At 44.5% G+C, this 26221-nt stretch overlaps 1 protein-coding gene across 4 annotated transcripts in view; it reads left to right on the forward strand.

Annotated features, from left to right (window-relative positions):
• The window catches only part of Camk1d (calcium/calmodulin-dependent protein kinase ID), a 423369-nt gene that overhangs the window by 344078 nt on the left and 53070 nt on the right, over positions 1–26221 (forward strand). For all 4 annotated transcript variants that reach the window (XR_015640829.1, XM_087590782.1, NM_001433924.1 and 1 more), the window contains 2 exon segments: positions 2859–2985; positions 19887–19962. Coding sequence is in view for 3 of the 4 variants with exons in the window: in XM_087590782.1 (XP_087446908.1) it covers positions 2859–2985; positions 19887–19962 (203 nt within the window). In the remaining variant the exon portion in view is untranslated.

Here is a 26221-nt window from a genome sequence, read left to right on the forward strand (position 1 = left end):
CCAAAGGGGTCGTGACCCACGGGCTGAGACCAATTGCTCTAAAGTGAATTCTCTTGATCCATGCTAAGACTGTCTGTGTCTAGCTGGCCTGGCTAGAGCAAGAGGGATTTGAGAGGGCAAGGTTGAGGCTTTGTTCTCAAGAGGGCTCAGAGGAACCTGGCCAAGGTTTGGTCAAGGGCAGAGTCTTGGCTAGTTCTTAGAGTTTCTTCATAGCAGAGACTGCAATGACAGAATACACACACACACACACACACACACACACACACACACACACACACACACACACACACTACCACCACCCCATTTCAAAGGATGTCTCTCCTCCATTTAATACCCCCACCAGTGAACAGGTAACAATGATTCACAAGACCAAGAAACACTTTCTAAGCAAGTCTGATCACTCTCCCTATAAGAATTCCTGAAATACAATGTTTAGCAACCCACGATTTGCCCCAGGAGCCTGACAAGAGAGACTATGGCTTGCTTTATCCTTGTGCTGGGAGAGTCATCAGTCTGGAACGGGGCTGGGAAAACAGGCTGCCACTACATAGCTTATTTCTGCTTTCATTCCCTTAAGGTTCGTTGTAGACAGGACACTAGCACTCATTCCATCAGTACACCATCTTCAGATGGTGGATGGATGTTAGCGGGCAGTCCTGACACAAGGCCCCTGAGGGACAGCATCAACTGAAGCCACGCTAAACGAAAATAAAAACGCAGGTTCCTCTTCCGTGTTGTGTTTCTCAGCCCTGTAGAACAGGGACTAGTCTGAGGCAGGTGCAGCATGGCATCCGCAAGCCCCGCCCCAGCCCTTGCCAGAACAGATGGCCACCCCAGGTTTTGATAAAACTCTGTGCAAGCAGTGTTTTATGGTCTGCCCCAAGGAAGTCCCTCCCCTGTGTCGCCGTTATTATAAAACCACAGTAAAGACAAGCTGGGCACAGTACTCCCCTGGAATTCCAGGAGGTTGAGTAGGTGTGTGGAACCACTGTCTGAGCTCGCCCCTGTAGGGTGCAGAGGGGTAACACGAAGAGATTGCAGCCTGTGCTTGGCATGACGGCAGCCGGAAGAGGGGTCTGTAAGGGTTTGTTCGTTCCCAGGGCGCCCCTTCTCCCCCTGGAAGGAGTGTGAGCAGGTAGCTGGTGATCTCAGCAATGTGCTGTGTACAACCCATCTTCCAGGCCTGCAGGACATGGGAGGGTATTGCCGAGAGTCAGGAGAGGGACTTGCGTCATAGCGAAGTAACCTGCAAGGGTCTCTAATTTAAACGAACAAACAAAACACACACACACACACACACACACACACACACATATACACACATACACACGCACATACACACACATACACACACACATACACACATACACATACACACACATACACACACATATACACATACACATACACACACATACATACACACATACATACACACATACACACACATACATATACACACATATATACACACATACACACGCACATACACACACATACACACATACATACACACATACACATACACACATACACACACACATATACACACACATACATACACACATACACACACATACATATACACATACACATACACACACATACAGACACATAAACATACACACACATACACACATACAGACACAGACACATACACACACACAGACAGACACAGACACATATACACACTCACACATACATACACACATACATACACACATACACACACATACATATACACACATATATACACACATACACACGCACATACACACACATACACACATACATACACACATACACATACACACATACACACACACATATACACACACATACATACACACATACACACACATACATATACACATACACATACACACACATACAGACACATAAACATACACACACATACACACATACAGACACAGACACATACACACACACATACAGACACAGACACATATACACACTCACACACGCATACACACACATACACATACACACACTCACACACACACTCACACACACACACACACACACACACACACACACACACACACACAGGAACCCAGGAGAACCTGCCAGTGTGGTTTCATCTCTTGGGCATCCTGATCCCCCAGCCAATGACAGTCTGAGAGCTAACGCCTCTTCTTAGGTTCCCTCAAAATTGATATTTTTAAGGAGACAAAAAGGAAAAGAATAGCACTGAAGACTGACTTGTGCCAAGTGCCCAGTAGCCCCCCCCCCCAGCCTGTTTTCTACATCCTGCTATTTTAATTGATGTCTATTGATATAGACATTGTCTGTGTCTAAAGGTCAAGGTTGTTTTTTTTTTTTAAGATTGATTTATTTATTTCATGTATGAGTACACTGTAGCTGTCTTCAGACACACCAGAAGAGGGCATCAGATCCCATTACAGATGGTTGTGAGCCACCATGTGGTTGCTGGGAATTGAACTCAGGACCTTGGGAAGAGCAGTCAGTGCTCTCAACTGCTGAGCCATCTCTCTAGCCCAAGGTTGTTCTTAACTGTGAGATTTGATGAAACTCCCATAAGCAAGACAGCTTTAAATGTACCTGCTATTTAATTTTGGGGTTTTTTTGTTGTTGTTGGGGGGCTTGGTTTTCATTTGTTTGTCCTTTTTTGCAAATTTTCGTTCAATCCCAGGGATCAAGTCTAGGTCTTCTTGCATTTAAAGCAAACCCTCTCCCACTGGGCTCATTCCCACACCTCTTTTTACCTTTTACTTGGAGAGACATGCCCTCCCAGGTAGCTGGGATGATAGACCTACTGCCCAGGCTCGCTTTACAATCCGTAAGTTGTTTTTGGTTTCTTTTCTTTTGTTTTCTAGCCAGAAAACCTCTTGTACTACAGTCAAGACGAGGAGTCCAAAATAATGATCAGTGACTTTGGCTTGTCAAAAATGGAGGGCAAAGGAGACGTGATGTCTACGGCCTGCGGAACCCCGGGCTATGTTGGTAAGGATAATGAATGTGTGTGTGTGTGTTTGTGTGTACCCATGAAGCTGGGCTGTCTCTGCCTCAACCTCCATCTTCCTTCTGAAGCCTGGGGACCTGGCACATATCACAACTGCCTGCCTTTCTCTTGAAGGAAGGATGAAAATATTGAGAGACACCACCATACCATGCTAGCAGTGGAGCAATTTCCCTGAAACCTTTTAGCAGTTGGGTGGAAATCCTGTTTGGTTTGGTTGTGGGCCCAACTGGAGTCTAAGAGCAAAATGGGATGGATTCCCAGCCTCTAATACTAGAATTAGCGCACATGTCTATTTTTGGACGGTTTGCAGCGAAGCCCCAAGCTTGATAAGGTGTGGGCAGACTCAATAAATCATGCAAAATGTTGAGATCGATGCAGCCAAAGAGGAAACACTGGTACAAGAAATATGGAAGAAGCCACAAGTTAGCCCCCCTCTCAAGTCAGGTCACCTAGATCTGTGTGGGCAAAGCCAGGGTTGTGACAGGTTTTCCAAAAATCACAACAGCACCTTCTTTCTGATACCCATATAAAAAGGAGAGATGGCCATGAACAGCTTGGTGCTAAGATTCACCCTCTGTTTTCTGGAGAAAGCCCACCGGAACTGTGTTAATATTCTGTTACTGTAACAAACACTGGTGATAAATCAGCTTATGAATAAGAAAGGTTAATTTTGCTTCGTGGTTTTTTTGGTGTTTGTTTGTTTTGGAGGTTTCAGACTGTGATTTATTGGCTCTGTAGCTTTGAGACTTGCAACAAAGAAGCATATCATGGTCGCGGCACTTGGTAAAACCATTCACTCTGTGGCTGGGACCATCTCTGGAAAGTGCCACATGCGAGAACATCAGTCCTTTGATACACGAGTCTTCAGGGAGCACTTAGCCAGACAACTGTTTACCTCAGTGGATTCAGTCATTTATCAAATGTGCACTCGGTGCCTACTATGTCCCCAGCAGTGCCCTTCCCCAGGAAGGAAGAAAAGGAAGAAGGGAAGAGGAAAGGGGTGAGGGGAACACTGTGTGAGCCTCCCTAAGGAAGGGCGAATTAGTAATAACGGCCTACACTATTCCCGTGAGTCTTCAGGTACAACTAGGGAAACGCCCCAATGGGCCGGGTAGATCCAGTCTGAAACTGGTTGTGTCTAGAGACAGCAGAGCACTGTGGGAGTTCTCAGTGTCCTTGGAGGCACTCTATGGTGTTTCAAGTCCTCGCATAATTACGTTGTCACATCAAAATTGGTATGCCACCACTGTTTTGTTTTCCAAGTTACTCAGAGTGGGGAAGCCCAGAGCCAGCAGACAGGAACGCTGAGTGAAACAAAGAAGGGAAAGAACTAAGAGGTTTGGAAGGATGGGAACCTCACGGAGAGGGTGTGGCGGAGAGAAGTGCTAGGGGCTTCCCCAGGTGGGACCCATGGCCCTGGGATATGTATGCGCACCGAGACATTAAAATGACCATAGAGACTCAAGAGAGGGACAGACGGGTCAGCCAGCCGTCTTATGATAATATGGTGAGGCATACATGGGTGAGATTGTGGAACGTGGGGACTGTAGAAAGGGAGTTGTGTGAGTGACAAGCGCATGCGCAGCTGGCGCAGAGCTGCAAGGGTATATGGTCTGTGGTCTCTCCTGTGCGCTGTCTACTCCGCCCTGCAGGCAGCCGTGGGGTGAATGAGAAAGTACATCCTTGGCATCTTTGAAAAAAGGAGGAACGCAGAGAACAAGGATTCTCTTCCACCAACCAGGAATCATGGGTATGAGAAGTGAGGGCTGCTAGTTGTGTTAGATTCAGTCTCTCGGTCAAGAGGCACCCACGGGGTGAGCCATCTTCTCCAGGCTCCAGGGTACCATTGCTTTGTTCCAGTTTTTGTTTTTTTCTCTCTGACTTTGAGCTGAGGCGTACCTGCGCTAACAGAATATTCTTACTCACACGTGCACCTCGCCGATCTCATTTTAGTTCTGATACAGGAAAACTCTACAGCTGTCTAGATTGAGTCTTGGCTCCCCTGTGGGGAGGGCAGTTTCCCGTTTCTAGGTGGCCGCCACCTGCAGGTTGGTCAAAGCGGATGGACTCAGGGACAGTGTTTTAAAGTGACTCCTGCTTAAAGGGCAGGTAAGCAAGGACTTGTGTGATTTGGTTGCCAAATACTGAATTCTCTTCGAGCAATAGAAATATAGCTACTGGTTTTGCTCATATTTAACAACACCCAGAGTGAAAGGGGGCTCATATCTCTGTGGTCTTTGAGAAATAATCAGCCAAAGTGGGTCTTTTTCTACCCTCAAGTCTCCATGCCAATCTCCTATGCATCCATCAAAATCCAGCTGAACCCTACCCTCTTCTGGTTGCCACCCTGCCTCACCCTCTCCTTCAGCATCCGAATTCTTTTTCTCCATTTTCAGTGCATGGTTTCTGATCAGATTGAACCTGGGTCCGTGTCTACCTTGTCTCTTCACCACACTGTGGCTTTTGCTCTAGCAAAGGCTGTGTGTCTTACTCACCTTCGTACAGACGCATGCCGAATTGTACACAAAGCACAAGGCTCGTGACACTTTTAAAAAATTCTTCTCTTTACACTCATTCCTTCAACACACATTCATTGAATTCTCTCCGATGCACTGTTTGATGTTTGGGTAGAGATTCCTACTCAAGCATTCAGTGCTGTGAGGAAACAGAAGCCAACAGGTAATTGTCACGATAGCAATGAAGTTGCGGCAGGACACACCCATCTTTGCAGCACTTGAGAAGCAGAGGCAGGAAGATTTCAAATTTGAGGCTGGCCTGAGCTAAATGGCAAGACCTTGTCTCCACAAATTTAAAAATGCTGTACTGCTTGCTGTATTGCTCATATATTCAAGAATTAATTATTTAGTGCTTGCCTTCTGTTTGAGGGATCCTAACAGAATGAACACATATGTGTGTGTATGTGTGTGTATATGTGTATATGTGTGTATGTATATATGTATATATGTGTGTGTATATGTGTGTGTATGTATATGTGTATGTGTATATGTGTGTATGTATATATGTCTGTGTATATGTGTGTATGTATATATGTCTGTGTATATGTGTGTATGTATATATGTGTGTATGTGTGATATGTGTATATGTGTGCATGTATATATGTATATATATATGTGTGTATATGTGTGTATGTATATATGTATGTGTATATGTGTGTATGTATATATGTATGTGTATATGTGTGTATGTATATATGTCTGTGTATATGTGTGTGTATGTATATATGTGTGTATGTGTGATATGTGTATATGTGTGCATGTATATATGTATATATATGTGTGTGTATATGTGTGTATGTATATATGTATGTGTATATGTGTGTATGTATATATGTCTGTGTATATGTGTGTATGTATATATGTGTGTATGTATATATGTGTGTATGTATATGTGTGTATGCATATATATGTGTGTATATATGTATGTATGCATATATGTGTGTATATTATGTGTATGTATATTGTGTGTGTATATATATGTATATGTATATATGTGTGTATATATGTATGTATGCATATATGTGTGTATGTATATATGTGTGTATGTATATATGTACACATGTGTGTATATATGTGTGTATATATGTGTATGTGTATATGTATGTATATGTGTGTATGTATATGTGTGTGTATAAATGTGTGTATATATACATACATACACACATATTAGGAGAAAGAAAAGAAGAAGCAGACAGAATCCTTACTCTCTCATACCCTTACACTTGAGTGGGAAGGAGACAGATTATGTAGGGACAAAAGTAAGTGACTCCACCCCTGTGTTATCTCAGAAACACAGGTAAAGGGTGTATATGTGGACAGAGTATACACACAGATGGATGCAGAAGACTGTCTCAGGTGTGAGTCCTCACACACCATCCACCTTATTTTTTGAGAGTGTCTCTCACTGGGACCTAGGGCATGTCAACTGGGCTGAGTTGAATGGCCAGCATGCCTGGGGATCCTCCTACGGTTTCCCTAGTGATGGGACTACAAGCTTTCGCTACCACAGCTGGTTTCTTAAGGCACAATAGGGACAGAATTCTGATCCTCGTGCTCGCCCAGCAAGCATTTTATTGACTGAGCCATCTTCCCTGTCCCTATATATACTTTCATAAAAGGGAGATGGGGACCATGCAGACTGTCACTAAAAGGTGACAATAAATATCACTCCATCCCTGGTATTGCGTTCCTATTACAAGTATCTATGGTGAGGCGTACAGTACAAGCCAAGTGGACATATGGTTATGTATTTCAAATACAACACAAGCAGTGTATTTCACAAGCAAACTGTAAAGTCCTGGTAAGAAGAGGGATCATCAGTATCTAGCACAACCAAGAGATCTGCCTAAGCCCTGGACTCCTCTCTGCTGCCGCCTGCAGCATCTGTGAGAAAAAAACAGACTCTTTTAGCTTGAAGAACAGGCTGCTACAAATGAGTTCTTTCTGGTAATAATAATGAGGAGAAATAATCGGTCCATCTGGTGGCAGTGGGCTACTCAGAGTTACACGCTGTCTGTCAGTATGATACAGCTCTGGATATGGAATCCGTTTAGTTAAGTCAAGGGTTCCATTCTCCTTGATGTCACCAACAAGAGACAAAGTCACAACTAAGAAGTTTAGTCAAAGCGTCTGATCTATGGAATTAACTAAAATGTCCAAATGGGTCCCCTGAGGTCATGGAGTATGTGACAGGAGGCATTTATCTCAGTCATGTAACTGATAACGAACATAGGTGACAGCAGAGTTATTTAGTATGGGAGAGCCTGGAGCCGTGTGTGTGTGTGTGTGTGTGTGTGTGTGTGTTATGCATATATGTGTGTTCTGTGTGTATATATGTGTGTGAGTATGTGTAGTGTAAAGGATGCATATATGTGTGTGTTCTGTGTGTATATTTGTATGTGTGAGTGCCTGTGAGTGTGTAGTGTGTGTGTATGTATGTGGGGTTGTGTGTATAGGGGATACATATATGTGTGTGCTGTGTGTGTGTGCTGTGTGTGTGTGCTGTGTGTGTATGGGTGTCTGTGTTTAGTGTGTGTAGAGGGTGCAAATATGTGTGTGCCATGTATGTATGTGTGGTATATATGTGTGTGCTATGTGGGTGTAGTGTGGGTGTGTGGTGTAGATGTATATGTGTGTATGGGTATGTGTGGTATATGTATGTATATGTTATGTGTGTAAATGTGGTATGTATATGCATGGTATGTGTGTAATGTGGAGTATGTGTGGTATATGTGTATTGTATTGTGTGGTGCATAGTGTGTGTATTTGTGAATGTGTGTTCATGTGAGTGTGTGCATGTGAGCATGTGCATGTGAGTGTGTACATGTGGACTTGGATGTGGGTGTGTGGATATGTTGGGTGTGTGAATGTGTGTACTGTGGGATATGTGTATGTGTGAGTGTGTGTGCATGTGATTGTATGTGTATGGAAGTGTGTATATAGTATGGGGTATGTGTATGTGTGTTAGGTGTATGTGGTGTGTGGCGTGTGAATATGTGTGTGTATGTGTATAGGTATATGTGTGTATAGTATGGGGTGTGTGTATGTGTGTGCTATGTGTATGTGGTGTGTGGTGTGTGTATATGTGTGTGTATGTGTGTATAGTATGGGGTGTGTGTATGTGTGTGCTATGTGTATGTGGTGTGTGGTATGTGTATATGTGTGTGTATGTGTGTCGTGTGATGTGGAGGGGGTATATGTCTATGAGTGGTATGTTATGTGGTGTTCATTGTGTGCACATGTGTGAGAGTGTGTGAGTGTGTGTGTGTGTGTGTGTGTGTGTGTGTGTGGTGTATTCGTGGATGCTCAGATTCAAGGACCCCATCAGGTCTCTGGTTTGAGAAATAACAAACAATAATAAACTTTGCAGAACAGGTCAGGTGACTGAGTCTCTCAAGAACAGGGCGCCATGTTGCTCTCTTCCTACCGGGTGCTGCTGTAGAGGGAGGACGGTGGCTGGTGTGGAGACTCTGCCTCAGCCGCCATGGTTCTGAGTGAGAGCTTTCATTATCAGCTCAGGTCGAGCAACGATTTATGCCTCTGCAGTATTTTATTCCCAGAGCACCACTACCATTTCAAGATGGCTCTTGACTCAGAACCGGGGGAGACCATTGGCGCCTGGGTGCATCGTTTTCTTTACAGTCAGAACTACATGAGCAAAATGTTAATCATGGCTGACTGATGAGTCTCCGGAGTTCCCACACAAGGGACCGTGCCAGTATCCTTCCCACACAAGGGACCGTGCCAGTATCCTTCCAAAACTTACCTTTAGCCCCCCTAGCCCAGCCACAGCAGGCATCGTCAGTCTATTTCTGCACATCTGGGCTTGTTCTTCCCTCGGTGAAGCCGGAGGACACTTGGCCAGCATTCTAGGGACGTTCCCTTTCCCACCCAGTTAGGGAAATGAACAGAATTCAGAGACCACTGAATTGTTAAAACTTGGGTTGAGATTTAAGATTAGAAGAGGGCTTGGAAACCAGAAGCATGGTTCCTTACAACCAACCTTACAATGTTAGTATCGGAACCCAGCATCCTCGAGATAATCTAGCCTGTAACTGGTACCAGTCATTGCAGGTCTAATGCAAGTGTTTGTTTTTTGGTTTTGGCATGTAGCTGTAGATGTAGATGTGGATGATATAGATGTGGATGATGTAGATGTAGATGATATAGATGGTGTGGATGGTGCATGTGATTATGTATATGATTGTGTATATGCATACGATCAGGTATGTGTACATGTATGTATGCAGCACGTATTCATGTTCACTTAGGTGAGTGCATACACACGAGTGTCTGTGTGAGAATAGAGGCCACCATCCAGTGTCTTCAACATTTACCTTCTACCTTATCTTTTGAGATCTGGTTTCTCTCTGGACCTAGAATGCTTGTCCAGCAAGCTATGGGGAATCTCTCTCTTCCTCCTCATCATCTATCCTCTAATATAGAATAGTGCTGGTTTTTACTTGGGGCCTTGGGGTCTGAACCCAGGTTCTTATGCTCCTACAACAAACACATTTCCAACTGCGCCATCCCCCTAGCTCCTGAAAGCCTGTTGTTACAGACCTCTACCAATGTAACATATTGGGACCTCTATTGGTCCCAATTTGTTGGGAACAATAGGTTCTCGTTTTATCATACATAGTCAAACATGCTAGACAATGTATCCTCTTTAATTTTTGTGGGGAAGGGGACAGTATTAAGGCTAAAACCTGGGTCCTCTCTGCTCTGAGCAAGTGTTCTACCACTGAGTTCAGTAGGGTTGGCATAGTAATCCCAGCTTAGGTTCAAGTGGTGATTCCCAGCCAAGGGGATGCATTCATGGGAAAGTTTCATACCTGAAACCAAATTCAAGGGGCTAGTGGAACATTGTTGTTCTGAGATATATACACCTCTGTTGAAATGCGATGGCCATAGTTCCAGGATATATACACCTCTGTAGAAATACGATGGCCGTATGCCAAGGAACTCCTGCCATTGTCTATTCCTCACACAGACAGGAGGAAATTGTATTAATTTGATGGCATCTCCCCTCTTTGTTCTCCTCGGCAGCCTGAGTAGTCTGCATTGATCTTTGTCCGGAGCTCCTGTCCTCACTGTGGTAGATTCTCCTGGGCACTGCTTTGCTCTCGGTCTTTCCCTCGGGGTTATTCTTTGGCAGCTGACTGGATGCATTTCCTCATTGTCCTGATCCTCTCCCAGGTCAGAGCTAAAATGAGATTTTATGGAGCTGATAACTTGTCATGCAGAGCTGACGGTAGGCAGATGGTCGCAATGAGACTTTCCCATTTCTTTCTTTCGCACCATCCTGACAGTGATGACCCCCAGCAAACATCCCCTGCTGTGTGCTATAACTAGACTCCACTTGTTAGAAGAGACAGGGTCCCCCTAATGGGAAGACTTCTAGGCAACCGGGTTTTGTTCTTCATCCCTCTTCATGGGAGTGAGCATAGATATGGACAAAAAGCTCATTATTGGAATGTAGGCAGAATAAACCCAGCCTTGCATGTATGGCCACTCTAAATCGCTCCTTCTTGGTAGAATGTGCTGGGGATCAAAGCCAATGACTTGCACATGCTAGGCCAGCACACTATGGCTAAGCTCAATGTCCCATCCTAAATCCATGTTTCCTCTTACCACAATTTTTTTAAGACATGAAGGTCCAAGAGATCACAAGAAAAAGCCAACTGTAGCTTCTTGTCAAACTTCAGAAGGACAGATTACCTTGAGAATAAAGTACTTTGGTTAGTCCTAAACCAGACAGGGTGGGAGGCCAAATCTGTTACACCAACATAGCAGTTATCTGTTGCCACACTTACCAAAATTCCTTACTCAAACATTCCAGTCTCCCAGCCCACTGAATTCCAAGTCGCTTCCACATTCAACATCCCAACTACTTCCTGATTTTCCACTCCCTTCCTATTCCTTAGCCTCTTCTCTCCAGCCGTCTTCCACACACTGGCTTCAGTAGAATTGGCATAGTAATCCCAGCTTAGATCCAAAAGGTAATTACCAGCCAAGGGGATGCATTCATGGGGACCTTCAATGCCTGAAACCAAATTCAAGGGGATAGCGGGATATCAGAGAGGGCTGGTGCTGTTAGCAATAGATGTTTTTAGTAAACTACAGCTTTAAGCCATGGATAAGAAACAGCAAAGGAATTTATAGCTACAAAGGGAGTTTAGAGCTGCCCCAAGAACTTTGCACTCTCTCAGGTAGAAGATGACGGAAGAAAAGCCATAGTGAAGGATGAGCCTGTGTTTCAGATCGTCGCGTGGTCTGGTTTGTCATTTGGATTTAACAGGGTGTGTGTGTGTGTGTGTGTGTGTGTGTGTGTGTGTGTGTGTGTGTGTGTTTCTTTCGATACAAGATCTTGTTAAGGACACAAGGTTTCATTCTAATTTCATCGTCCTCCCAGCCCAGTCCCCCAAGTACCAGCAGTACCTATGGCCCCAGCTTAGCCGTATTCAGATTCTAATACATGGTAAGGTCTTCAGGACATTTCATTCATCGTGTATTGGTTTGTTTGCTTTAAAAATATTGCTGCTACAAATTCTCCTAAAATAGAGCTAAGAACATTCATCATCCCTTCCTTGTTGTAATGAAATTCTCCCTCAAGGCCCAATATCCTCTTAAAATGTACGCCTGGCGTTCTAATAACACAAAAGCTGAGTTTTATTCCCCTTGATCTCTAGAACTTTTATTTTTCTCATCTCTGAACTTTCATCCTTCCCACTGTGTAAAAGAACTCTTCACAGGAAATGCAGCTCAGTTAGGACAGTGCTCGTTCAGGGTGGTCAAAACCCAGGGTTTGAATCCCAACACAGCCTAAAACGTACCTTTAGTGGTGTATGCCAGCCCCCCCCCCCGCCCAGCCCTTGGGAGGGAAAGGCAAGGGCATAGAAGTTCAAGGTCATCCTTGATGTTCACAATGCGTCTGAGGCCAGCCTTGGTACACAGGACCCTGTCTCACATAAATCTAAGTAATCCAAGACTTCTCTCCACCTCTGTCACTGCGGTGTTGGTCACTCTTTGAAACTCTCCATTGTCATTGCTCTGACAGAGACGCACTTTTCCTTGCATCTTCCTGAAGGACCAGGTCACTACTTTGGACTCAGCATGCTTCCTGAGAAGAAAGGTCACATTCAGCTCTTCCACAGACAGTGCATTCTTTTTACTAAAGCTTTCACTCTGAACCAGAGTGACAGGCACCCTGAAAAACAGGGCACAGCCAACTGGACTGATGATAATATCTCTAAAATAAATGGCAGAGAAGCCTACCCATCAATCTACTCTGCTTCAGTCCAGGTGCTGACAACGTACAAATGCCTTTAGTTGGTTCGAGGCAGGGTTTTGGGTAGCTAAGGCTAGCCTTGGATTTGTTACACATAGTTGAGGATGACCTTGAACTTGTGATTCTCCTACCTCTACCCCAAGTGCTAGGATTGCAGGCATGGGCACCATGGGGTTTAGAGTAAATGCAGTAACTTCAGACTTTCAGTCACATTCTGCTTGAGCTCCTCCAAAATGTCTCCGTTTCCTCACTCTCTTGCTTGAGAAGGCAGCTCCCGTGGCTGATGTCCAGTTACTTCCTTGGCTTCAGTCTGAGTTCCATGCCCAGGAGGAGAGGAACACTCTGTTCCTTGGAGCAGTAGCCAGAGTCACTTCCTTGCCCCATAAAGCCAGCCCAGTAAAGGGAGGCACTCCAGTTACCACTGTCGAAATAATTGCACAAAGCAGGCAATGCTCCCCAATGGCCTTGGTTCTAGACCATTGACTTTTATCCTCGGGCTGCACTCTCCTGACTTTGCCGCAGTCAGTCCTTCACCCACTGAGGTGATCACCTGTGATGTGCTGAGAGGAAGGGGAGGACATCACCTCCAATGTGAACTTGAACTGGGTGGCAATGATAGCTTTTTTGTTACCCTCACAGAGGGAGCTGCTGTTGGGTATGTCCTGGAAGGCTTGGGAAAGGGAGAAACTGCAGTTCTTCGTAGAATCAAGCCCCATGTCCCCACCCACACAGGATAGCTCCTCTCTGTTTTCTACTTAGATACATCCTTTTCCTGACTCCCTATCAAGAAAAAAAAAAACAGCAATTAAATTATTTTAAAAACAAGATGATGAAAGGCCCACGCAATTAATTCTCTTTTTTCTTCCCCACGTCTCTGGGGCCCCACCCTTACCAGGAACATGTTCCCTAAGTCAATATAAAATAGTTTGGTTTCTAGACACCGTTGCCCACAGAGTGGAATTTTCCATATGTGGGTTGGTTGCGTCTTGCAGTAATAAATCCCTTCGTGTTAAATTCTAGACCTACTGTTTTCTAAGAGCCCTGAGAGAAACGTGGGTATCCAGAGGGCTCCCTCTGTGGAGAACTCTGACAGCTTGTGGGATGCTCTGACGCCTTGCCGAGGCTGCAGGCTTCGCAAAAAGATGAGCTCTGATTTACTGTTCTAAGCCGAGTAAGTTTCCGTAAGGACCAGTGAGGAAAGCTAAATGAACAGTAACCAAACCCAGTGAGGGAGGAAGTTCTGAGGTATTACCTCAAAATTATTATTAGAGTGAAACCTAGCAGTTCTGAATGTCTTTGTAGAAGAATTGCAACTGGGATGTAAAGTGAATAAAAAAAATAAATTAATGGAAGAAGGGGAGGAGGAAGAGGAGGAGGAGGAGGAGGAGGAGGAGGGGTTCTGAGTAACAGACACACTCTTGTCAGAAATCATTTGATCCTAAAATGTTGGATCTTGCTTTCAGTCAGTATACATATTTCCTAATGAACAGTAACTGGTATTTTAAAATCCATTGGGCTTATTTTTTTTCTTTTACTTTTCCTTTCTCCACTCCCTCCCTTCTTTCTTTTCTCTCTCTTCCTCCTTCTCCCTCACCCCCTCTCTTCCTCCCTTCTCCTCTCCCCCACCCACCATTGGATGTACCCACTTAACATTCCTGAAGTGGTAAATCTCTTTATAACCCGCTTGTGTGGACATTCAAAGTATCATCTCGTAAGAAGGATGGCCTATGTGGCAACTAGGCTGGGTTTCACTTGGAGTAGGCTGTGCTCATCCCAGAATTAAAAAGGACTGGCTGCTCTGTGTCCCTGTCTCCAGCAGCGTGAAGTCTGGATGTGACAGTGTGGTACTCAAAGCAGGGATGGGGGACATCAGACATGGTGAACTATGCGGCCGGCATGTTGGAAGATTTGGGGGAGGGGCTTGAAGGACCCAGCTGTGTATCATTCAAGCAGATTTCCCACTCCATAGCCCCCGCCTGCTCTCTGAGTTGAGACTGAGCCAATCAGAGAACTGGATCTACCACGTATCTGTTCTCAATACTTTCAAGAAACTGGGTGTCTCTACACCTTCCGTTCTCCACAAGGATCTCTGTCAAGGTGGTACCAAGAGAACAGGTCCTAAGCCTGTTCTGTTTTATTACCCTAGTCATTAACTGCACTTAGGTGAATTGGTTTGAAACAACACTCTTTGAAAAGTGACAGGGCTATCTTATTGCACCTCATTGCCTGGATTTCCCAGCACACGTAAATTCTGCTGCATTCTTTAGATGAAACTGCTTCTCCTCAGGAGGAAAATCCCTTGGCATCTCTAGGCACATGGCACCCTGCAGTGTGGCTCATGGAGCGCTGTTTCCTAAGTCCCCAGGCTGCTCTGCACATCGTTGACCTAGAAACTTGTCTTCCCCAAGGCTGTCAACTGAATGCTGTGGATATATTTCCTTTTGTAAAAGAATTGCAAAAGTGTTTTGCCAATTGGTGTGAGACTGATAGCACAATGCTAAGGCATTTGACTGGTTATTGCCATAAAAGGTGGCCTCAGAGAAGACCAGAGTAAGCGCTCAGCTCCTTGCTACTGCCCAGGTAAAAGAAACAGAAAATGGGAAGGGGCAGGTAGAGTCAGCAAAACAGAAGAGAAACCTGAGAAAATCTCTGAGCTGGCTTTGGGAGTTTCTAGTATTTGATCTCCATGTCAACCTATAGAGGCAGAGACAGAGAGACAGGCAGAAACAGACAGAGACAGACACACAGAGAGAGATTGTGTGCGTGCATGTGCACACACTCATTCCTGCCCCTGAGATTTTGTTTTCCGGTTGGTAAAATGAAAGGAAAGTATTGAAAGCCATTGTAGCGAACTTTTCCAAACAAGGTTCCAAAGTCCCGGGGTTGCAGCAGTTACATTGTTAGTGAGATGAGACCTTGGGCCCTTCGGGTATGAGCCCTGTCACAGGGTTTAAGTACTTGGAACTACTGAGAACCGGGCTTGCAAAGTGCTTTGCTTCGTGTTTCTACATTTTGTTTCTTTTGTTTTTTTATCTTATCTTGTTTTTAGTTTTCTGGTCTTTTGCTTTGGGAACAAAGTTTTACTTTGTAGCCCAAGCTGGCCAAGAACTCTTTAGTAGCTCAGAGTGGCCTCAGACTGACAATAGATGAGGACATCTTTCCTCAATCAGCAGCCACCTGGCCCAGCATTTTACGTCACATCGTATTTTACTTCCCAGGGCATTAAGAACTTCACCAGAAGGCAAATAGTTTATGCCCTACAAGTTTATTAAAAGTTACTTGCATTTTGTCATCGCTATAACTTAAACAAGAACATCAAAAAAAGCCCATAAGTTTGGCATGAATACATACATTTCCATCCACAATCTTGTTATCCTGATCATTTGCTTACTGATAATTTAGAACTTCCCCTAATATCCATGCTCCAGTTGCAAACCAGAAACCTTTCTAGTCATGTGATTGATGCTACAAACTTTATCGTGTAGGCGGAATCCCTACACGATAATATAAAAATTATTATAGCAAATACATCCTTTAAGAACCCAAATATTACAGGCCTGGAGTGGTGGCTCCGCTGGGAAGGTGCTTGCATTGTGAGCAGGAAGACCTGAGTTCAATCCCCGAAACTTACGGTTTTATTTTGGCTTTCATTTTTAAAGCTAAATGTGATGGGGTTATAATACCAGCACTATGGAACCTAAGAAGGGTAGATCTCTGGGACTCACTGGCCATCTAGCCTAGCCCATTTGGTGAGTTCCAAGCCAGGGAGAGACCGTATTTCAATATGTATATTTATATTATATATTATTATACATATAATATAATATGATTATATATGTTATATAGTATAATTTATATAATATAATATGATTATATATGTTATATATTATAATTTATATAATATAAATATATTATATATAATACCATATAATATATACATAGTTAATAAGTAATAATATATTATATATAATTATATATTATACTTTGATATATTTATAACATATTATATATATTTTTATATATGCCCAATTATATGTAACATGAATTTATATATAATATATGCACTATATAAATATAATTATAATAAAATACTTAATATAATTATATCTTATATTATCATGATATTTATATATGTATATATAGTGGATAGATAGATAGATATTGCTTGAGGAAGGACATCCCAGGTTGTCCTCTGGCCTCCACATGTGTGCACATGCATACAGGCAAATCTGAACATGTCAGGTGATGTGAGTCAAACTTCGTGTTCTGAATTCTCTGCAGGGCCTCGCCAGCCTCCCCGACTGCTAGTGACTTTCCTAGTCAAGGTGAAATGTAGGGCTCACACCAGCACATTCCTGCTTCTAAAATCAGAGGCTTAGGAATGGGTTCCGTCCGTTTAGAGATACACACAGTCACAGCAGCGGAAAAGAACAGAAACGAGTGGGTGCGCTTGGAGAGATGTGGCTTTGCAAGGTCTCTTTCCTCTGCACTGGACATCTTGGCCCAGGCTATGGGCCGAGTCTTTGCTTGGATACTATGTAGGCAGCCAGCATAGACTCTGGCAGCTCCCTTCTCTGTGACTAGTCCATCTATCTGTGTCTGTCACCACGGTGGGGGACAGCACAGGTGGGTCTGTGCTGTAGGTCTGGCACAGTGGGGGGGGGGTGGACTGGCCATCTTGCTAATGTGTCCTGGGGATCCTTGAAGTAGTTGAGGGCTGCTGCTCAACTCTGCTCCGGACACCCGGGTGGTTGTCAGATGGTGCGGTGCCCCCTCTGTCTGTGATAAAGTTTTCATCAGGCCCTAGAGTGTCCCTGCAGACAGTCACTGAGCCATCTGCACCAGGGTAACCACTCAGACAGTCAGTCTCCTAAATCAAAAGGACATTTACTGTGGTAAGCGACTCTCCTTTGTTGCTTCCCATAACAGAGGAGGCTGTTAGCAGGGAGTGAGTGAAGAAAGACCCATCATGCACTGGGCTCCTACCCTTCCAAGTGAGGGTTCTCCAGTTGTTAACCCCACCCCAACTCCCCCACCTCCACCCCTCTTCACCCGACCTCTTCCCAGGTCTGTAAGCCTTTTTGCTAATGAGGGCCAGTGTAGCAGAGAAAAGAACAGACATGCAAATACATTTCTGTTCTGGTATTTTTTTTTTTAATTCTGAAAAGAGATTTGATGGGATCTAGGACTGCAATGCAAAATGAGATTTGAGGTAATCCCTGGGCTATATTCCTCTCTCTGCTGAGCAGCCATTCGACGGGAGTTTGCATACCTTCCTATTCTTTTGAATGGATGCTTTTATATATGTGTGTATGTGTACGTTCATGCATGTGCCAATGTATGTATGTGGGTGGATGCATGTGCACCTTTGTGTGGAGGCCAGAGAACAAATAGCCTTGTCGGCTGTAACTCAACCACTGTCCACCCTGGGTTATTTGAGACACTGGCCTAGAATTCAGTAAGTAGGCTAGGCTGGCCATTCAGCACGGCATTCATCTTCTCTACCGCCTCCCCTCCCCCATCACCACGGTGATCCCATGTACACTTCCACACCGGGAATTTTTATGTGCAAAGCAAGCTCTTTCCGGCCTCTACCTTCCAATTCTTGCTCAGGGAGCTATTTCTCTTCAAGAGAATGAAAGGAAGATTCCCATGGTGGATTTTCTGGAGTTTTCGTATAGAGTGAGGAAGTTCCCACTCTGATGAACAGTATGGTTTAACCGAACGATTGGCCTGCTTCTCTGTGTCTGACAGTGAACTTGGGACAGATCACTTCTGTGAAGCTCGGTTTCCTTCCCTTGCTCTTGCTTCCTTGCTGCAGGGAACACTTAAGAGCTGCTTGCTGTAGTAAGCGTTGCATTTAGTGAGATTAAATCCTCCTTCACTAAGGGGGGAAGAGCCCTCATCTGGCTCAACTTCTCTGTGCCCTCGTGTCTCCTCCTACAATCTTAGGATAATGAATATTACGGTGATAGTGTTTCCCCAAAGATGTTGGGATGAGTGAGCCATCCAAATCCCACAGTTGGAGGCATGGCGAGGACTTTTATCAATCATTTTATCAATGATTCTGTTTTTACTTTTTCTACCTTCGCAATTATTCTGTAACTTACGTGCTAAAGATGTCTCAAACAGAGATATGTCCAAAGTGGAGATTTCACTAGTCAGTGAGATCTACTGCCTCATATGTATTTACCCACACTGAGCGCCAACTGCACCAGATGCTGTGGGTTACAGACACCAGGTGGATACCTGAGCCTAAACTGTGGCCCCAGAGCTAGGAACATGGGAGCCAGGGCTGATACAAAATGAACCCAAACCCCTGGGAGCAGTGACTCTTGGTGGAATAAATGGTTCAGAGATGAAACGAGGTTAAGAAGCAGTCCCCCTACTCTGTAGAGGAGTAGGTGAACGTACCGATAGACAGATCATCCGGAAACAAGTGTAGCTCCAGGCAGACCCCTGTTCTCTCTGCTGAGCTGTAGGCTCTATAAAGGCACAGAAAGTGCTTGTCACCCTTGTCCCCATGGTACCTCACAAAATCCTACAGAGATGCTGTCCTGGGTCAGTTTGGGGGTACAGTTCATACTCCACACTCCAACTAAGTATTGCCTTCTCACAGCAGTGTTAACAAAGCTATGGTTCTTAGCACAGAACATTTGTTGGTCGGTTAACAGTTAATGAATGATTTATTTCCAGACACACACACACACGCACACACACACGCACACACACACACACACACACACACACACACACACACACACACACTCCTCCGTGTCATTTTACCTAGAGAAGCTAACAAATGAACCGTTTGTTATTATCTATTTAAATCTCTTTGGAACTTGGGGTTCTTTGAACTTGAACCCAGGACTTCGTGCAGACTGAGCATTCTACCATGGATAATTCAGGTTCCTTAGCCCCCCCGCCCAGTTTTTAGACTCACAGGTGGCTCAAAATCTGAATAGCCAACATGGGAAAACAAGTCAGAAAAATGAAAAGTCCAGGTAAGCTCCTTTGATATCCTCTGGTATCTAAGTCATCAGATTCATTGTGAATCTTCTTTCTCTGTCCACAGCGCCAGAAGTTCTTGCCCAGAAGCCGTACAGCAAAGCGGTTGACTGCTGGTCTATTGGGGTGATCGCCTATATCCTGTAAGTATTGCTTACCATCATGGCTCCCCCTCGCCTCCACTTGCTTGACTGTGGTGAAATACATCTAACAGAGATTTTTAACATTCTGGGAGTACTAAGTCCATCCTTAGCAGCATCTGACTGAGAGTGTTTACCAATGGCCAACAGCAGCTCTCAGCACCCCTCCTCAGCCCCTGGTAACCTCCATTCTACCGTCTGTCTTTGTGGACCTGTCTGTTCTGGGGGCCTCGGAGAAGTGGGGTTCACACAGCCGTTCTTCCTTGATGATAAGTTTACTCACTTAAGGGTCCTCAGAGCTCATCCGTGTTGAACCATATGCCAGAATTCTCTTCCTTTCAGGGATGACACCACACTTTCCAGACCACCCTAAGTTCATCTTCTCACCTATCCGTGGACAACTGGGTTGCTGCTACCTTTAGACTTTTGTGCATAATGCTGCCATAGCCATGAATGTATGAGTCCAAAATAGGAACTGATATTTATATCATATGACAATTCTTGGTCTAACTTTGAGAAGCCACTGACATGTATGTAGCAAGGTGCCATGTTAGTGATGCATTTCTAGCAGCAGCCCTGCTTAATATTCACCCCAATCTCATACCTTAAAAATGGGAGGGGGGCACTGGAGAGATGGCTCAGCGGTTAAGAGCACTGACTGCTATTCCAGAGGTCCTGAGTTCAATTCCCAGCAGCCACATGTTGGCTCACAACCATTTCTAATGGGGATCTGGTGCCCTCCTCTGGTGTGTCTGAATACAAGTACAGTGTGTACTCACATACATGAAATAAATAAATAAATTATTTAAAAAAAATGTAGCTGACCGTGATAATAATCAACTTTAATCTCAACACTTGGAAAGTAGAAAGGCAAGCAGACCTCGTGGGTCTGAAGCCAGTGTAGTATACATAATGAGTATCAAATATGGAGAGAGGGAGGGAGAGAGATAGACCATGTTTCAAAAGCATAAACAACAACAACAAAATGAATTTCAAAATAAGATAGCAATTTGATTTTGAGTTTGATTTTCCTTTCCCTGTTAGCCAATAAGAGAGAATCTTATCCTGTGCCGTCATGGCTTTGAGAGGGTGCATTGAAAACCACTGTGAAAATACTAACATGTCTCCAAAAGAGATCACATTTAGGAGAAAGTAGATGGAAACAAAAACACATGGTTGGAGGCCTTACCTCCTCGATCCAGGAATTGTCCTCTAGCTCTACCCTCCTGACAGATACTCCAGGATCGGCCGTTCTCTTGCAGCCATATCAAGATCAGCGCTTCCCCTCCGTATTGCTAGTCTTTGTTTTGCCTTAGCCTACTCTAAAGCCATTTTTAATTGAGGTTGTATCTGCAAATATTTATTATGTGATAGGCTTTTATAGCAGGTTTAGCCCAACTAGCTTGCATAATTGATAGGAAATGAAGCTCCTCTCCTGAGTATCCCCAAAGAGGGGGATGTTCTCTACCAAACAAACATCCCTAGCCAAAGGCTAGAAGGGACTGTGACTGGAGAAGCTTCTGATAGTTCGTGGCATCCTCTGTCCTCTGGGCCACTTTGCCCCAAGGAAGCAAATGATCTTTCTACAGCAACAGTCAATGGGGCAGTTTGTGCATTTGGGTGATGGTTCCTGTGGGTTCATGCCATTGCAAAAGGGAGTTTACCTCATGGTGATATACCACATGGGGCTCTCCTTTATGGAAATATGTGAGTGCACTTATAGATGTCCTCATAGTGTCTTCATTTCCTAAGCATATCAAACATTGCTCTGGTTTAACTGGAAAAATCTTTACTACTCTTCGGGTCCCGATTGGTGGTACTATTTTGGGAAATTCTAGAACCTCTAGGAAGTGGAACTTAGCTGAGGGATGTAGATTGTTGGAAATATGTCCTTGAAAACTCTCTTACCCTAGCACTATTTCCATCTCCCTCTCTCTGTATCCAACTGTGTTGAACTGTGAAGGTAAAATCGCTCCATTTAAGTTGTGTCTACCAGTAATATTGGTTACAGATACACAAAGGTAACTAATCCTGCATCCTCTGCACTAGTTTCTTGCTTTAGAGAACATAGACCCTTTTGAGAATCTAATGACAGTTGTAAAACCATTCCCCTAATAAAACCATACACATACAATTAGACCTGGTGGTCATGGGTAAACAGACAGTTAGAAGTATACAGTGTTATTCACCATGGCCTCATAATTCCCCAGCTATAACCCTCCTCAGAGGTCCTGACTCTCCCAGCTTGATTGGAAAGCTCAAAAAAGTAAGTGAAAGACTAGCCCTTTCCTGCCAATAGTTGGAGCTGATCTTGGTGGTCTGGAAGGGTCTTCCTGGGGAATGCACTCACCTGGGTTTGTGAATATCATTTTTTTCCCTTGACATCTTGACATAGAAAGGGATATCAGCAGTTGCAGAGGATGAATATTGATTAGTGTTCTTAGAATTATTAGGTAAGAAGCTAGAGAAATGGCTCAACAGTCAAGAGCACTTGTTACTCTTACTGAGGACTACAGTTAGGTTTTTGCACCCATGATAGGCAGCTTACAACAGCTTGTAACTCCAGATCCAGGGGATCTGATGCCCTCTTTGGCCTCCATGGCATCTCCAACACACACACACACACACACACACACACACACACACACACTAAGTCTTTGGCATTATTGTAACTAGGTAAGGATGTCTTAGTGATCCAGCTGCTATAACAAAGAGTAACAATGCCCAGTATGGATGCACATAATTCTGTAGACAACAAAGACCAGTAAAGTTTCTGGTCAGCCTCTGTTTCTTGCTTATGGACAGCTCCCTTTCTTGGTGTGTCCTCCCTTAGCAGGGAGAGTACATGGAGGGAATCTCTTTGGTGTCCTCTCTAAACCAGCCATTGGCAAAGACAGTGGGATTATCTTGCTTGGCAAGTCAACCTGGAGGTATTGTGGAAGAGGGAAATTTCCAGAGTAAAATCACAGTGCTGCTAGAGAAGAAGGCTATAAGGAGGAGACTGGCAGTAGGCGCTTAGCCACATGTGCCTTGAACCACAGTTCATATTAGACACAGAAGACATATTAAAATATCTTAACATAGCTACAGATTCCATGTAGTGCTCTGAAGGGTTCCGAGGTGTGGCTATGACATGTATCCAAGGTGCGGATATGACATGTGTCCGGGTACATCTGAACAGTAGGGTATCCAGCAATGGGACACAATGTTGCACTTCAAGTTGGTCTTAAAGGAAGACATGCCATATTTCCTGACTTCTGCTTTACATGCTCGGTGGTTTTCTTTTGGTACCACTCTCTCCCCGCAAGAAACACCCTCAGGTTGATTTCATGACTGTGGACAGATTCCAAGATGGTAGGAAAGGACTCTTTTTCCTTGGTGATAGCCAGAACTCTGGCAAGCCCAAGCAGAGAGTAAATAAACTTCAGTCATTTTCGTTATACCTGTAGGGGATTCAGATGTCAGCTGATTGTCAGTAGCATACTCTTGCAATGTCAGCATTTGGGGAGCAGAGGCAGGGGCATTGGGAGTTTGGGGTTTCCCTGAGCTATGTAGAAAATTTTAGGCCAGTCTCTACATAATAAGACACTGTCTAAAAATTATCTGGGTATAATTTTCTGTGTAACATGATTGTGTGTAGAAAAACACTAGCTGTGAATTTAACATTAGGGATATTTTATCCCATGTATGGGCCCAACTTGTCTGGGTGTGTACATCACTAGTACTGGGGCAGTCACCTAGCCTTTGTCATCTTTCTATCTCTAGCACCAGGGTCAGTTCCTAGACAGAGAAAGCACTACAGAGATGATGGCCATTGACCCTAATGATAACATGCTGGAGTGTTCTGCCAGCTGTTGGCATGAGGAGGTCATTGAGGACAGGGATATTGGGCAGTGGGAAGAGATGTACCATGCAAGGTCTATGTAGAAGTCTGGAGAAGATGGCAAAGGAAAGACAAACATTGGAACAGAGGAGGGATTCAGACCAAGGCTAAGTATGCTGTGATACTTGGAGGATTGGTGGAATCTCCCTGGAAAGGTCCTATGGCCTGAGTTGATAAGGATAGTGCAAAATTGGGTTAACATCTGAACTCACGGCTTTGGGGATGGCTTGGTCAGGAAAGTGCTTGCTATCCAAACTAAGGGCCTCAGCTTGGATTCCCTGGTGTCCACATAAAAAGGGCATGCTGGGGCACGTCCATAATCCCAGTCTGGGGAGATGGAGACAGGCGGACTCCTGGAGCTCACTGCCTAGCCAGACCGACCAATTGGTGAGCTCCAGACTCAGCAGCAGACCCTGTCTCAAAAAGGAAGACCCTGTCTCAAAAAACTGAGGACGATGACTGAGGTCCACCTCTGACCTCTTCATGGATGCGCACATACCTGTATGAACATGTATGCATATGTACAGCACACAGAAAACACGCAAATAAAACTCAAGGATCTCAATCTCAGACTCTTGCAACTTCAGCGTCCCTGTTGATCCACCCTGTGTAGCCCTCCATCCAGCCACCATCTGAGGAGTACGCACAGCTATGGAGCAAGCTGAGACCAACAAGCATGTCATGGAGAAGCCAGTTTTCTCAGGGGATCACACCAAGACCCCTATTCTTCTCCATGAGAGTGGAAAAGAAGGTAGCCTCTTCCAATTTCAGGAACACCGCCCTATTATTTTTTAATCGACCAGCCTGTCACACTGAGATATTAGACTACAGCAAAAAATGACAGAGACGGATCACATCACCACATTTTCTTCTCTCTGCGCACCACATAAACATCGCTCATTTTGCCCCTGCAGATGCTTGTTAAATTGCCTCTCCCTGGGTCTCCTCACTCATTCCTCTGTTATCTATCATGTGGAAGGAGCAATCATTTTTCTGCCAAGGCTTTTCATCGACTCTAAGCACACTTGATGGGTCCCGATCCTGCTGGGAACCTTGCTCTGATACTGAGGATTTACAAGAAGCACCTTTGCCCACAGAACTTAAGCTACTGAGAAAGATAAGAGTGTGTGCTGATGTCCAATGTGGTGGGCTTCACCCAGCCAAGATAGGACAAATGCTAAGGAAATGATTTTCCCTTCTCAAGGCGTGCATGAACGTCTCGCGGAGCAAACTCTCGCTTCAAGGAGATTGATGGCTCTTTCCCCAAATCACGCTCAGAGATTCATCATGTTGTAGAGGAGCATGCTGGATTTCTGCTGGGATGAAAAACTGAGACATATCCTAGGGACATTCACACTCCCCAAACCGAAGAAGTCTTGGTAGATCAAAGGCAGCAAAAGCAACCTGAACAGGCTAAGCCAGACTTGGCTGTGATCTCTGACCTTTGCTTTTTCTCTGGCCTCCCACACGTTTCCCTTCTTCTAACTAGGTCCCATCAATGTTGATGTGCCTGTGTATGTGTTTACAACTTAATTATCCCTCAAGAATGAAGCAAAGAACGCTTCATTTGCACACAGGTAGGTCCCAGGTAGGCCAGGGATTAAGGCTCATAGTGGTGGACTCACCTGTGAGCTTGGGTGTGTCAGAACTCCTGGGGAGGTCAAGCTGTCTCTGGGTGTGATTGGGGTAGGGAGGACTGGAGCACAGGGTCCACTCCCAGGCATAGATTCAAACGGTTGAACGTGTCTGAAAAACAAAGTTAAAAGGTCTGAGGATAACTTACTGTTAGAGCAGTGAGGACCTAGGTCTAGATTTGGTCCCTAATACAAAAGAAGGAAGGAAGGGAGTGAGGGAGGGAAAAGAGGAAAGACAGGAAGGAAAAGGAAGGGAAAAAGAAAATTCTATCTCCAAGGAAAAGCATCAGAGACTCATAACCCATGTGCATGGACTCACAGATAACAGGCTCAGAATGGACTTTTAAAAAGCAAGTGTCTATATACTGAATCACAATGAGACCCAGACCTACCCCAGGAGGTCAGAGGACATGCATAGCAGCAAATAATCACGCTCCCTCACCTAGGAAATGATCCGAAAGAAACGGACTAAAGCCAAGAGCTCTCTGTGCAGACATGAGTTCAGGACAGTAGCAATGGACAGCCTCGGATGCGTTTCTAGAACCCATGAGTCTGTAGGTGACCCTTCTCAGTCAAGAGAAACATGGCCAGCATATAGCCCTCGCTCTCAGTGGGTCTGGGTGACCTGAGCTGATCAGTTCAATCCTGCCCTCCGTTCTCTTGCTTTAAAAATCAACAGTGATGGCCCTTACTCTCCTCCTGTCGTTTTGACATTGACTGTCTTGGTTCATCAGGGTTTAACATA

The sequence above is a fragment of the Rattus norvegicus genome, chromosome 17 (assembly GCF_021556685.1).
Source record: "Rattus norvegicus strain SHRSP/BbbUtx chromosome 17, alternate assembly SHRSP_T2T, whole genome shotgun sequence".
In the NCBI taxonomy this organism is placed as follows: domain Eukaryota; kingdom Metazoa; phylum Chordata; class Mammalia; order Rodentia; family Muridae; genus Rattus; species Rattus norvegicus.